Genomic DNA, 16,021 nt, shown 5'->3' with positions numbered 1-16,021 from the left:
ATTGTGTTGTGTCCTAGCCTTAATATTACACTTGGGTGTCTTATTAAGGATTATTTATCTAATCTTAACTTGTCTTTCTTCTTTTCAGATGTCTTCCAACAATGCTTCTAGCTCAAACCCTACCGACTCCACCTCTCTCTTTAACCTTTATGGGAGAGTTATCTTTGATGGTTCCAACTTTAATGATAGGATCATGAACTTCAGGATGGTTACACGTTACGAGAACAAGGAATATGTCCTCGACAAGAAGCTGAACGAAATTGATGAGTCTACTGCTACTCCAGACTAGATCGTTGACTTTAGGGCCCATGAGAGAGATGCCACCAATGTGGCATGTATCATGTTGGCCACAATGACAGCTGAACACAAAAAGTCATATGAGGACTTTTACCCTTTTAAGATGCACATGGACCTGATGGAAAGATACCATCAGAGTGCTCGTCAAGAGAGGTATGAAATCATCTCTTCCATGATAACAACCCGAATGACGGATGGTGAACCCATCACGGGCCACATGCAGAAAATGCAAAGATTTGTGGACCGTTTGCTGAAGTTGAATGTCAACTTCCCTGAGGAGTTGGCTATTGACATCACACTGCACTCCTTACCTACTTGTTTTGATTAGTTCCCGATGGCTTATCATATGAACAAGGAGGATGCTACACTCAGCAAGCTTCAAGTACTTTTGAAGACCACCGAAAGTGGTCTCAAAAGTAAATCGGTTGTTACTACTCCTACTCCTAACACCGCCTCTGTTCTGGAAATCGAGCAACGTAGAGGGAAAAAGAGGAAGACCCATTTGAAGGGTACCAAGGGAAATTCTCTTGATGGTTCCACTTCGAGTGGAACCAAAGGTGGTTTTTTCACTCCTTCTTCCACCCCAAAAGAAGCTGAATGCTTCTATTTTCATGATAAGGGGCACTGGAAATCAAATTGCCCCAAGTACCTACAAGATGTTAAGGATGGGAAGGATAAACCTACCCATGCAGGTATTTACACTATATTGTCTAATAACTCACCGCATACTAATTCTTGGGTCCTTGATACATGTTGTGGTATTCATACATGTTTTGATTTGCAGGGCCTAAGAAGAAGTGACGATATGGACCACGGAAAGATAAACTTGATCATGGGGAATAGGAAAACTTCACCTGTCACCAAGATTGGAGTTTATTATTTGTTGCTACGTAGTGGCTTAACATTAGATTTGAAGAAGTTTTGTTACTCGTCTAAAATGGTGAGAAATATTATTTCTTTTCATAGTTTGTACAAACTAGGATTTACTTTTTCATTTGATAATGAATGTGGTGGTATTAATGCTTTTTATAATAATGTTCTTTATTTGAAAGCATTACCTTGTGATGTTTTATATGAAACTGTGTCAGTTGTAGACAACCTAGGAAATAATGTGTTGCATACTGATTCTTCTACTAGTTTGGACAAAGAATCCTTGTGGCATTCTCGTCTTGGACATGTTAACAAGAAGCGCATAGGCCAACTCCAAAAGGCTGGAGTCTTGGAATCATTTGAACTAAAGTCGGATGATAGTCGCGAGTCTTGTTTGCTTGGAAAAATGACAAAGTCACCCTTCACTGGTACTTGTTCTAGGGGTGAAGGTTTGTTGGACCTCATAGACACAAATGTGTGTGGTCCCTTCTAAACCGCCACAACGGATGCTAGCCACTTCTATGTGACTTTTACTGATGATTACAGTAGATATGGTCATGTCTACTTACTAAAGCATAAGTCCGAAACCTTTAAGGAATTCAATGAGTTTAAACAGGAACTAGAGTATCAGTTGGGCAGGACGATAAAGATTCTTCGAGCCGATCGAGGTGGAGAGTATCTTAGTACAGAGTTCCTTGACTATCTTAATGAATGTTGAATCGTTTCACAATTGACACCTCCCATAACACCACAACTTAATGGTGTGGCTGAGAGGCGCAATCGAACCTTGTTGGACATGGTTCGTTCCATGATTAGTCGAGCTTCATTACAAATCTCATTTTGGGGGTATGCCTTAGAGACTGCCACCCATATCGTTAATCTAGTCCCTACCAAGAAGGTTGCCAAAGCACCTCACGAGATGTGGACTTGGAAAGTTCCCAACTTAGACCACATAAAGATTTGGGGTTGCGAGGCTTTCGTGAGGCGCGAGACTCGCGATAAGCACGAACCTCATAGTGAGAAGTGTATTTTCATTGGCTACCCACAAAAATCTTTTGGTTACCTCTTCTACAGACCCAGTGAGAATGTGGTCGTTGTGGAAAAGAGAGGGGTCATTCGCGAGAGAGAGTATATAAGCCATGGAACAGTGGGAGGTGTTGGGCTGAAGTTCTATTTTGTATTGCGTCTTTTGGGCTCGTAGTTTAGCCTAGTATTCTCCGGTTTGGGCCTGTCCAACCGAGAGCCTTTTATGTATAGTATATAAGTTATCGCTTGCATGCATATTAGGTCAAGATTTAAGATTCAAGATTTCTGTTTTAGCGTTTCAGAGTTTACGTATTTGCTCTCTTGTAATCTTCTAATCCTTTACAGTTGATGTTCTTAATCGAGCTCTTCTAAGGATTTTATTTAATCATTCGACACGTTTGATTCAAGCTGCTTGTTCTTAATATTGCATTCTTCCTTGTTATTTACATTGTGTTCTTGCGTTTCACATTCACACACTTGTTCAAGATCTAATCGATCTTTATAGATTAAAAGCTATTGTGTTTTAAATCTCATTAATTGGTATCAGAGCAGGAGGCTGTGTAATCGATACACTTCTTTTCTGTGAAAAAGATTTTCATTAGGGTTTTCCGCAATCATCGATATTTATTGAGCCGTCATCTTAATTGACGTATCTTAGTATTTATTGTTTTGCCCTAATCTGCTTTATTACAAGTCTGATCTTTGAACAGGTTATTACGATCATTATGGACGCAACACAATCAAACCCTATTAATATTTCCAACAGCATTGGTTCGACGACAAAGATTCCAATCTTATACACCCATGACTACGAAGTATGGGCACATCATTTTGAAGATTACGTGATTGGATCGGAGGACAATGGTTTTCTCATATGGGAAGCCATTATCAATGGACCATTTTCTCATTCAGCGACATCCAGAGTTATTAAGACGCAAAAAGAATACAACGATTTGCTCAAGGACGTGACGAATCTTGCACAGGATGAGAAAGATAAATTCCAGTGCAACATTAAGGCACTAAGGTTGATCAGATTCGCCCTTCAGTCCGACACATTCAGACTAGTCAGCTCATGTACTACGGCGAAGGAAGTGTGGGATAGACTTCGCGAACTGTATTCAACAGACGAAGATCTTGAACACTCCATTCAAACCTTGCTTCTATCTGAGTTTGGAGAATTCAGGCAAGGAGCCGAAGAAACCGTGACCCAGACGTTTGATCGCTTCAATCATCTTCTCAGCAAGATGATCAAACACGACATTGAAAGGAAGCTCATCGAACAAAAGGTTACTTTCTTGAACGGACTGAGATCGGAATGGAGAGCAGTAGTTTCCACAGTCAAAGCCCATGAACAGTTTAAATCATACTCTTTGGCGAAACTGGTGGGTATTCTAAAGTCCCAAGAGAAGATTGTTGTTCAAGAGAAGAACGTGGTGTCTAGTCTTGGTTCGTTGGCCCTCCTATCTAAAAGTAAAGTCGTGATGGAGGATGAAGAGCTCAACTTGGAAGAATATGACCTCACAACTGAGGATTATGCCATGATGGTATCCAATCCTAAGAGGTTCATAAAGAAGAGATTCCCCAGCAACAAAAACCGAAACTGGCAGGGGAGTTATAGCTCTGAGAAGGCAAACAGTGAACCGAAGGCTGAGGAGTCCAAGAAGGAACCGAAGGAAGATGGCGATTCTGGAGTAAGCTGTTTTTACTGTGGTGGCAAGAACCACTATGCTAAGGACTGTGTCCTTAAAAAAATGGCTGAAAAGGATGACGGAAAGGATGAGGAAGCCGTACTGCAGAAGAGGTTGGACGAGTTGAGGAAGAAAAAGTCTACCGCTAACCCTTCTATTAATGCTCTTATTGTGCAGGGTTCGGTTAATAATGATGAGTTCGGTAGCACCGAAGTTTGGTCTACTGACTCAGAAGACGAAGAAGTGAGGAAGCCTACTCATGGAAAGGCTTACATGGCTAAGGAGGAAAGAAGTGGTGGACGATGCTTCATGGTGTCAAGCGCATCTCAAATGAGGGGATACAACACCGATGGAGGAAGCAATGGACCGAAAGTGCAGGAAGACATGTGCTTCACAGCCAAACCACTCAGCCAACAGTTCAATGAGCTTGATGAACTGATAAAGAAGGTACAATCTGTTTTTATTTCATCTAAAGTACCATCATCCTCATATGAGAAAGAACTAAAAAGCGTTAACACAAGAATTTCTCATTTAGATAGTAGCTTAACTCAAACTAGAGTCACCAATTCTAACCTGACTGATCAATTAAGCAGGGTGGCGTCGAAGAGTGAGGAGCGGCGTATGTGGATTGAGTTAAAAGAGTCGGAATTAATTAAAGTCAAAGACGAAAACATTTATTTGCAGAGAGACAATTTGAAATTGTTAAAACAACGAAATGTTTTTTGTTTAATAGCTAAACGTTTATATTCCAATATAACTCAGTTGCACTTGGACTGTGAGATAGGCAAAAAGATCCATCGTATGATTTTACCATTCCTTGAATTTAAGGAGGATGAAATCGATGCCGAAGCCTACAATTGTGAGAGTGTGATTTCGTCTGATGATGTCAACCCATCTTATCAAATTGGACTGGACAAAATTGAGTCCTTCATTAAATCCAAAGACCATAAGGACATGCTCAAAAATCTTCTGGACGAAAATGATAGACTTAAACTGAGAACCGAAACCATACAAAAGTTTGACTCTCTAAATGCCAAAGTAAGCTCAGAAAATAAAATTGATGTTGAAAATGCATCTGAGCTTAACGAGGACGAAAACATGAGTGAAATTTCTGTAGAGGATACGGTTGACTGCTCAGAATTTGTAAAAAGCGAAACTGAAAACCACAAAAATCTTATTTCTGAAAATTCTGTGGAATTCGCTAGATTGTCCCAACAAAAGTCCCCGAAATTAGTAGAAAAGGCTGTTGTCTATCAAAAGGTCAGAACTACTCCGAATCAGGTATACAAAGTAACTGGAGTAACCGAACATCAGACAGCTGAACTTACGGCTATTGTTAACGAAGACAATGCTGATGGCTGTGATGAGTTCTTCTGGGAAGCTCCCATTGACAATGGAAACGAAACCGTTGGCCTATCTGAAAGAACGTCTTGGATGAAGAAAGGGAGATACATACCTGAACCTTTGAACAAGCCTGATAATTTCAGTGAACCAAGCACAAGTGGTACTAAAGACACTCCTCAAGAGGGTGATCATTCGGCAAAAGAAGACATTCCTTCAACGCCAACAGCTCGAAGTGAAACTTCATCAGATACTCCTTCCACTTCCTCAGGGCAAACTGAGTCTTCGTCTAACATTTCCTCTACACCCTCAGCTCAAAGAAAAACCACTAAAGATCAAAAGGAACCAGCCAGGGTGACATCAAAAGCGAAAGCGAACGTTCATCATCAACCTAAACAGATAAGGGATAAAAAGATAGAAAGGAACCTAAGATACAGGAAAAACCTTTCTGAAAGGAAACAATTCTGGCACTCCCAGAATGCATACTATTCACACAAAGAGAAGAATCTGAAGTATGAAAATAATCCCGTAAGAAAGCATGATGATTCTAACAACCGAAAGCCAAGGTTCGGTTCGCAAGAAGATACCAACCGAAAGCCAAGGTTCGGTTCGCAAGAAGATACCAACCGAAAGCCAAGGTTCGGTTCGCAAGATGATACAAACCGAAAACCAAGGTTCGGTTCGCATGAAAATACCAACCGAAAGCAAAGGTTCGGATCTGAAAAGGATTTCAACCGAAACCAAAGGTTCGGTTCCAAGAACAACTCCAACCGAACTCAGAGGTTCGGTTCTGAAGTCAGAAGAGAACAAGACTTAAAGGTTAAACCCACCAACGATCAAAAGCTAAAGGGTCACCTAGAGTCATCAGCAAGGAAAACACCTCCATCCCCATCCAAATTCTCTTCTCGATCTAACTCTTCTCGTCACTCATCTTCATCTTGCTCTAAAGCTAATCCCACTTTTCCTCAAAAATTTCATTCATCAGCTGAACAGAAGGGAAAGCAAAAAGTCGATGAATCCAGGCCTGAGCCCAAAGGAAACCAATCTAATCTTAACAAAATAAAAGTTTTCACCATTAAAAAGAAAGATGAAACAACTTTGATTAAAAGAACATATCTTGTTGATATCTCTCTAACTATTCCTGTTCCCATGAAATCCTCACATGGACCCAAGAAACTTTGGGTTCCTAAATCTGCTTAATTTTTGCAGGTTATAAGTGACGAGCAGTTTGACGAAGAATGGTACATCGACAGTGGCTGCTCGCGTCACATGACAGGAAGGAAGGAGGAACTCAGGGAATACAGATCTCTTGCAAATGGTGGCAATGTTAAGTTTGGAAATAACTCTTACGGCACCATAAAGGGATATGGGATGATAACGAATGGTGATTTTACCATAAGAAAGGTGGCTTATGTGGAAGGACTTCAACACAACCTCATCAGTGTATCTCAGCTTGTTGGAGGTACAGGTCTCAAAGTTTCATTCGATGATGAAGGTTCTGAAATCATAGAGAAAACAACGAAGAAAGTGATTCTGAAGTCAGAGCGAAAGGGTGAAATGTTTCCGCTGAACATGAAACCCATCAAAGGGAACCCAGCAATCTGTCTGCTATCAAAAGCTCAATCCGACAAAAGCTGGTTGTGGCACAGAAGACTCTCTCATCTCAACTTCAAAGACATCAACCGACTTGTCACTGGAGGTCATGTTAGGGGTCTTCCATTGCTCAAGTTCGACAAAGAACATTTGTGTGCTGCATGCGAAATGGGAAAGCAGAGTCGTCAAAGTCACCCATCTATAATCAACACAAAAGTTGTTGAACCACTCGAATTGCTTCATATCGATTTGTGTGGTCCTTCATCTATAGAAAGCATTGGTGGTAGCAAGTATATTCTTGTTATCGTTGATGACTTTTCACGATTTACATGGGTGTTCTTTCTAAAGCTCAAATCTGAAGCGACTCAAAAGCTGAAAGTGTTTATCAAGCAACTTGAAGTCCAGCTCAAGAAGGTCGTTCGCAACATCAGGAGCGACAATGGTCTCGAATTCAAGAACAGGGAGTTTGAAGCGTTTCTTGCAGAAAAGGGAATTAGCCATAATTTCTCAGCTCCCTACACACCACAGCAGAATGGAATAGTCGAAAGACGAAACCGATCTCTGTGTGAAGCTGCCCGAACTATGTTAAGTTTCGCTTCCTTACCTCTTTATTTTTGGGCTGACGCTATTTCTGCTGCTTGTTATACACAAAACAGGTCCTATCTCAACAAGCGATTCACGCTCACACCATATGAGATACTGAACAACAGAAAGCCCAATGTGAAATTTTTCCACGTTTTTGGCTCAAGGTGTTTCATCTTTAACTCTAAAGAGCACCGCAACAAGTTTGATGTCAAAGCCGACGAGGGAATCTTTCTGGGTTACTCACTCACTTCAAAGGCGTACAGGGTCCTAAAGAAACGATCAAGAAGGATTGAAGAAACATACTATGTGACCTTCGACGATAGCTATGTCAAGAAGCTACAGGCCATAAATGACACTGCCAGGGAAATCTTTCCTCAAACTGGTCAAGTCACAATCTCAATCGCCAATATGTACGAGAATTTTCTGGATCTCTTTGATGAACCGGAAAAGGCTTCTCTCTCAGAAGCAGGGGCAGCCGACAACAAAATAGATCATATGAAGAAGATTGTCGAAGATGCTGCAAGAAGAATACATGAAGGAGAATCGCCTACTGATGAATCTCCAACCAACAATGCTTCAGTCGTGGGGGAGCCAAATTCTCTTATCGAGGGGGAGCCTAGCTCACAAGTCCAGGGGGAGCCAAGCTCTACTACTTCAACCGAAGGTCCTTCATCAACCGAAGGTGCTTCTCCAACCGAAGGTGCCCCTCCAAACGAAGGTGCTTCAATGCCTGAAACTCCAGCACCACAAGACACCCCTGAAACTCATGTTTCTCAAGACTCATCAATTGAGGGGGAGCATGATGATATGACGCTTGATTTCGATAGCCAATCTGAGCCTGAAGAGATGATCAACGCTGAACTAGATCCATCCTTTGATCCGAATTACCCTCCTCTTGCAAAATGGACCAGAGATCATCCCATCTCTCAAGTAGTTGGTGATGTATCTGACAAGGTTCTGACCCGATCTCAACTGAAGGCAAAACAGACATCCTTATTCTCAAAAGTTGAGTTTTGTATATTTAACTCATTTGTATCTAAAATCGAACCGAAGACAGTGAACACTGCCCTCGATCACTCTGATTGGGTTCAAGCGATGCAAGACGAACTAAATGAGTTTGAAAGGAACAAAGTCTGGCGCCTCATTCCAACTCCTCCGGATGCTTCAGTTGTTGGTCTCAAATGGGTTTTTAGAAACAAAATGGACAAGGAAGGTAATGTCATTAGAAACAAGGCTCGCCTGGTTGTCAAAGGATACTGTCAGGAGGAAGGGATAGATTACGAAGAAACGTTCGCTCCAGTAGCAAGGCTAGAATCGGTTAGAATATTTTTGGCCTATGCTGCTCACAAAAACTTCGAGGTATTCCAAATGGACGTCAAGTGCGCCTTTCTCAATGGAGAACTTGAAGAAACGGTGTATGTGGAGCAACCTCCTGGGTTCGTGAACGAAAAGTATCCACATCATTGCTATATTCTGGATAAAGCTGTGTACGGCCTTAAACAAGCTCCGAGGGCCTGGTATGAAACGCTTACAAAATTTTTAAAGATGTCCAAATTCAAACAAGGTTCGGTTGACCCCACCTTCTTTCGCAAAAAGGAAGGTAACCACCTTATGATAGTTCAAATTTATGTCGATGACATCATCTTTGGCTCTACGAATCCCAGCTTAACAGCTGAATTCAGAAAGTTGATGGAGACTAAATTTGAAATGAGCTCAATGGGTCCTATTAATTTTTTCCTTGGTTTAAATATAAGACAGGGACCCGAAGGCATCTTTATCAATCAGGAAGCTTACACGAAGACTCTCCTAGCAAAGTTTGGCATGATGGGAGACTCAAAAGTCAAAGTCCCTATGGCATTCGGCACCAAACTTGCCCCTTCACTAGATAAACCGGCCGTCGACATCACGCTCTATCGTCAAATGATTGGCTCACTGATGTATCTAACTGCTAGCAGGCCTGATATCATGTTTTCTGTATGTTATTGTGCTCGATTTCAGGCTAACCCACGCGAACCTCACATGCTGGCAGTGAAGAACATCCTACGCTATCTCAAGCGAACCGCCTCCTTGGGTCTATGGTATCCATCCAACTCTGGCTTCTTCGTTCAAGCCTATTCTGATGCAGACCTTGGAGGATGTGGACTCGACCGCAAAAGCACAACTGGTGGCTGTCAATTTCTTGATGGGAAGTTGGTCAGCTGGCAATCCAAGAAACAAACATGTGTGTCGCTGTCTACTGCTGAAGCGGAATACATTGCCGCTGCATCCTGCACATCTCAAGTGATTTGGATCCAGAGTCAACTTCGAGACTATGGACTCAATATGAAGAAGATCCCTCTATATTGTGACTCTGAAAGTGCAATTAGGATCTGTCATAACCCGGTGCAACACTCCAAAACCAAACACATAGCACTACGGTATCACTTCATTAAAGATCATGTGGAAGATGGAAATGTCGAAGTTCACTTCGTACGAACCACTGATCAACTGGCTGATGTCTTTACCAAAGCTCTTCCTGAAGCATCATTCAATAAAATATTGCAAGGGCTCGGTATGATGGAATCAGAATCAGTTCCTCACACTACCACTCAATCTCAACAGTAAGAAGCGAAACCAACCGAACGTTCGGGTTCGGTTCAACTATCCGACTCGCTCATTACTTCAAGGTAGTTTTTCTGTGTTGTATATTTCTTGTGCAAAATTTATTTTCTTTATGTACAAAGTTTTTTTTATTGCATATCTAAACTCCTTGGCTTCTTAAAATTTTCAAGAACCGAAACCAACCAAAGGTTCGGGTTCGGTTTTTCAAAATTTTCAAGAACCGAAACCAACCGAAGGTTCGGGTTCGGTTTTTCAAAATTTTCAAGAACCGAAACCAACCGAAGGTTCGGGTTCGGTTTTTCAAAATTTTCTAGAACCGAAACCAACCGAACGTTCGGGTTCGGTTTTTCAAAATTTTCTAGAACCGAAACCAACCGAACGTTCGGGTTCGGTTTTTCAACTTTCTCCAACCGAAACCAACTGAACGCTCGGGTTCGGTTTTTCAATCTTTTTCAAAGTTTTTTTTTACTCTTCCATAATTTTTTTTTTATTATTATTTTTTTAATATATATAAATTTCAAAAACTACAAAAATATTTTCTTTTTCTTTGTGTGCTCATTTGTTTATGGGAGTATATACCATGCCTTACTTAAATGTCCCTAGAAGCATGCTGCTGTATGTGTCCCAAGCCTCATAAGATTTTGAATAATAGCCTTCATGACCTGGTAAACACAAACCTTGTCTTCCCAATAAGGCTAACTTATTTATTCTAATCGTGAGCTACCTCACTCTATTCTCACACGAGATGAGAGTCTCCTGCTTGGTCCTTATGTTCGCAGCAGAGGTACTATGTCTTCTTAAACCATCTCCATTACAATTCTCCATAACATTCATTTCATCACTGTAACCCTTGAGACTCTCAGAAACTACCACTGAGGTTTATGGTTACACAACTTCTGTGTTTATGATCTTAGTTTCGTGCCACTACGAACTGAGTGAAACCCAAAATTCAACACCAAAGAATTGACGGTGATCAATCAACTCGATCAAGCTTTCACCAATGAATTGACGAATGTACCTTCATGAAATCTCAATTTCTTTTCTTCTTGCGTGGTTCCAATGAAATTGTTACACACCATAACATTTCTTCCCATGGGATCCAGTTATAATTTTTATCTGAGATTTTATACTTATGTCACTTAAAAATCACCTCCAAACCTACTTGTTCAACAGACTACACTGGTCTCACAAGTACTTTGTTCACTTTCGTTCTTATATCAAGATTTGAATTGATGAATTAAAGCGAAACCACCCTTAATTTGCCTTATTAAAAGAAGCCTTTCAACATTTATTAATGAATGTTTGATCGTAATTCAACGGGATTCCACACTAACACTTTGAGGTCTTTCTTGACCTTGAAGGAAGAGATTCGTGCCCGGGATCATCAGTTTCGTGTCCTTATGGACATCACAGATTATCCTAAAAAGAGTTGCTTTATTTCTTTTTCTTTCACACTCCTTGCACGAAAATCCAAGATTTTCAAAAATTCCGTTACTAATTATTTTACAGGCTAGATATTTACTGGGAGATTACAAATGAAGTTGTGGTCAAAAATTAGCCACGTGGATCATTAATTCCAAACAACCGTTAAAAAGGGGAAAAGACAAAAGATGCTGACGCGGCGGAAGTTCAAAGGATAGGAATTCAAACGACGGTAAAAAGCGAGCGCGTGAATTTGAAGAGGCCGCGCTTTTTCTGACACTATTGGACGCGTGTGCAACTATTGAAGCGTCTTCCATCAGGCATTAATGGCGCGTGTGGAAATAGAAACGGTTCCTCTCTCTGAACCGACGCTTATTGGGCGGCGTGATCCTAGGAATCTGACACTCTCTCTCCTACGTGATCATCGCACGTCCCAACTGTCACCAATCAGTCACTCAAAAACCCTTCCATATTTCCATAAGAGATTTGAAACGATTTTTCTCTCTCCTATCACCTACTATAAAAACCCATCCAGACCACCTTTTACCTCTTTACTGCCCCCATAATTTCCAAAGCAAAACACTTCCAAACTCTCTCCCGGTCATCTTCTTCTCCACACCTGCAACAATGGCTGAATCCTCTTCCGTCCATGCTACCTCTCAGATTCTCCCCATCAGACCTCAACAATGCCTTGTCATTGATCTGAACCCAGAAGCCTATGATCCCTACATGTCGCCGATTATTGAATGCCTCAATTACTCCCAACTTGCTCCGGCATTGTCCAAGATTGAAACGGTGCCAATGGTGGCTCTTTCTCAGGTCTATGCCACGGCCTACTACGACAAGGGCGTCGACAGGATCTTTTTCGAAGTGGCGGAACACAAGACGTCAATTTCTCGTCCCCGCTTCTGCTCTATGCTTGGGTTTGCTGCTGACCCATCGCGTGTTCACCCGGAGACAATTCCGGTTGGTATGTTCTACAGCATGTTCTATAACATGGGCTACACGGAAGTTCTCACCTCCGTCGCCAGATTCAAGAAATCATGCCTACCGCCCCAATGGAATGGGTTATTTACAGTCCTCTTCAAGGGACTGTCAGAACGAAGCTCAGGATCGGACGGGGCCAGTCGTCTTTTCCTGTCAATCATGTATGGGGTCTACAACGGGATCAATCTGGACTACGGATTTGTTCTTTGGCAACAACTGATACAGAGCCTCTCTTCCACTTCCCGACACTCCGAGGTGTCACTAGCCCGGTTCTGGATCTTGATCACAAGATGGGCTATGGACAAGTTCGATGTCCAAACTGCTGATGGTGCACCGATGTCTTCGGTTGGTACGTTCCACACCACGAAGATCATCGTATCAGCTGCATCAAAATTCTCCTTCATTGGCTCTATCCCGGAGTCGATGTATGGGAGTGTGCCATCTGAAAGCAGCTTCATCAAAGCGATCAAGGAGTTAGGGCCATCTGGTCCGAGGGAACTTACTCCGGACATGTTGCGATCGATCCATGATGCCGACAAACCGGGGGCCAGGGGCAAGAAAGCAGACAAGGGGAAGAAACCATCCAAAGCCCCAAAACCTACTCCTAAGAAACGCAAACAACCAAAGCCTGCTTCATCCCCAAAACCAAAAAGGAGGAAGACCCAACCGAAACGGACGCTCGTCCTTTCATCATCCTCTACCGAATCCGAAGGTGGGAGTTCGGGCTCTGAGGAGTCACAAGGAGACGAATCTCCACAAAGAGGCAACACACCTCCTCGTTCCCCAACCCCGGAGATGGAACTTCACCAATCCCCAGTTCCTTCCCCTCCACCCACAATTCCTATTTCCATTCCCACCATAAACCCTACTATCCCACCAACCTCATTCCCTATTCCTCCACCCATATTCACCACCTCAACCGAAACACCACCTGTAACCGAAACCCCTCCCGTAACCGAACCTCCACAAACCGAAACACATACACAACCCCCACCCGAAACTAACCCTCCACCCACTCAACCTGCACCAACCAAACCTATAACACCCCCAGCTTCACCACCACCTCAATCTCCAGAAGACGCCTCCGATGGTGATGATCAATATCTCGGTGGTGACAATCTGAACTTTGATTCGGTCTACTATAGTCCGTTTCAAGTTCAAAGTGATGAGGAGGATGATGCTCCTGTAACCAAGAAGCATCTCCGTGAGCTAAACGAGAAGGTTGATCAACTTCTCGCCTCCTCTTCCAATCAGCAGTCGTCCTTATCTGAAGCTGCCCTTCAGATGATAGTTGATGCCTTCTCTAGGGCTCAACATGACTCAGTGGCCTCTGCTACTGCTGCTATAGACGCCTCCACCCGAGCTTGTGAGGCAGCGACCGAAAAAGTCGATAAACTATTCCATGACGCTTCACTCCTGCTGCAGTCTATGCAGGAAAGCGCCGAAGCCACCAAAACAACACTGGAACCTCTTGTTAATCAATTGGCCCAGTTTGTGAAGACGGAGTTATCCTCGTTCGCTACCCTCAGACAACACCTTAGCGACGACAACTCGGCACTCCGTGCCTCCATTGAAGCCCGCCTGACAAAGCTACAAGAGGATCTTGCGGCTGAAAATAAATTGATGGACGTCCTGGCGAGTAAGACCACTGCCCTCAAGGTCAAGAGCACCCAACTTTCCAACTCCGAACAACAATTGGAGGCTCTTCGATCCGAAAGGGAAATAATCAAGACGTGTGTTTCGGATGTCCACGCCGCTCTATCCAACATCCTTGAAGCACACGACCCCATCCTGAACCACTCGGTGAGGCGTACCCTCGCTGAGAAACTCTCTCCGGCCATGGCTCTCTTGAGTAAAATTGAAGGCCTACCCAGTTTCGTGTCCATTCCGAAACAAGGGGGAGATGAGAAGAAAGGATCGAAACCACCTCCTTCCTCAAATGCAACTCACACAACCGAACCACCCCCAACTGGTCATGCCTCGGGTTCGGGTGTGAAGGACAAGGGCAAAAATATTGCAGAGGGAGGAGATGAAGATGAAGATGAAGATGAAGACAAGGAGACTATTGCGGACATGTTAAAGAGGAAAAACAGTCGCAATACTGATGACGATGTCAGTCGTGTGGCACGTGAAGCTGAAGAAGCCGAACGTAAACAAAAAGAAGCCAACGATCTCCTTGAGAGCCGAAAGCTGCTCTTCCCTGCCTGGACCAGGGATCGACTGATAAAGGAGGCCATAGAGACTCCAAGTATACTATGGCTCGAGCCGGTGATATCATTCGACTGCATCAACTCGGTCGATTCGCAATTTGATATGCCGCTGACTCGAAAGGCGTTCATCTTCCACGCCTTTTCCAACATTTACGAAGTCCCGCATCCGAACGATGAGCTTGACAGGGAGCTCATTGACTTTTATCTGGAGGCCGCTCGCCCTCAATTCCTTACATGGAGCGCCCAGAAGATTGTCAGTGTTCGGGTGTTGAAGCCGTTTGCCGTGGGGAGATTCACAAACGTCAAGTTCAAGCTTATCCGAGGATCTGCAAGAACTGCTCACATGATCTCTCTGGCGGATCTGCCCAATCTGAACCCTCATGATTGGATAGTCTTGTACAACATCTTGCTGACAAACGAAGCTGAATATGGTCCCATCTTAGACCATGTCAAAAGGATGTTGGCATGCTACATCATGGAGGTGGCCCTAATGGATCAGGAGGTTGCCACAGTGTTTAAAAAGAAACCGAAAGTCAAGCCTGTGGGATCGGCCAGTGATCTAAACACGATGAAAATGGGCAGGATAGATTCGAGGCGAAACTCTGTGATGTTCACCAGAGCCGAAGGACAGAAATGTCTGTTCGCGTTAGCTGACAAGCACCTCTACACCACTCCCTGCTTGGAACACGTTCTATCTATCGTCAAGCGGTGTAAGGACAATTCGGCTGATGACATCAAATATTTTGAAGATATGATCAACTGGTACATCCGGTTTAGACAGACCATCCTTTCCATAACCAAGTGTCTGTTTAGTACCGTGAAGAAGAAGGTACCAGCTTCAGCTGCCGGCCCAAGTACGAAGTAATGGTCTCGCTCCAAATTGACGCAAAGGGGGAGATTGTTGGGCTGAAGTTCTATTTTGTATTGCGTCTTTTGGGCTTGTAGTTTAGCCTAGTATTCTCCGGTTTGGGCCTGTCCAACCGAGAGCCTTTTATGTATAGTATATAAGTTATCGCTTGCATGCATATTAGGTCAAGATTTAAGATTCAAGATTTCTGTTTTAGCGTTTCAGAGTTTACGTATTTGCTCTCTTGTAATCTTCTAATCCTTTACAGTTGATGTTCTTAATCGAGCTCTTCTAAGGATTTTATTTAATCATTCGACACGTTTGATTCAAGCTGCTTGTTCTTAATATTGCATTCTTCCTTGTTATTTACATTGTGTTCTTGCGTTTCACATTCACACACTTGTTCAAGATCTAATCGATCTTTATAGATTAAAAGCTATTGTGTTTTAAATCTCATTAGGAGGCAAATTGATCTTGAAGAAATTCAAGAGTCAATTGGTGAAGGAACCTCAAACCCTAGCAATCAACCTGAGGAGGAAACTCCTGTTGAACCA

General features: G+C 42.9%; 1 protein-coding gene across 1 annotated transcript; it reads left to right on the top strand.

The window, feature by feature from the left end:
• The first annotated feature begins 631 nt into the window (after positions 1 to 631).
• Positions 632 to 1,088, top strand: LOC128133708 (uncharacterized). The gene is made up of 2 exons (XM_052771229.1): positions 632 to 942; positions 1,082 to 1,088. Exons 1-2 carry the CDS (start codon positions 632 to 634, stop codon positions 1,086 to 1,088), a joined length of 318 nt encoding a protein of 105 aa, XP_052627189.1.
• Positions 1,089 to 16,021: the final 14,933 nt, after the last annotated feature.

Source organism: Lactuca sativa, chromosome 4 (assembly GCF_002870075.4).
Source record: "Lactuca sativa cultivar Salinas chromosome 4, Lsat_Salinas_v11, whole genome shotgun sequence".
NCBI lineage: Eukaryota > Viridiplantae > Streptophyta > Magnoliopsida > Asterales > Asteraceae > Lactuca > Lactuca sativa.
This window is presented reverse-complemented; position numbering and strand designations above follow the sequence as displayed.

Bases quoted from the DNA above. Each gene is read 5' to 3' on its own strand.
- LOC128133708 (XM_052771229.1), top strand. From the start codon at position 632: ATGGCTTATCATATGAACAAGGAGGATGCTACACTCAGCAAGCTTCAA.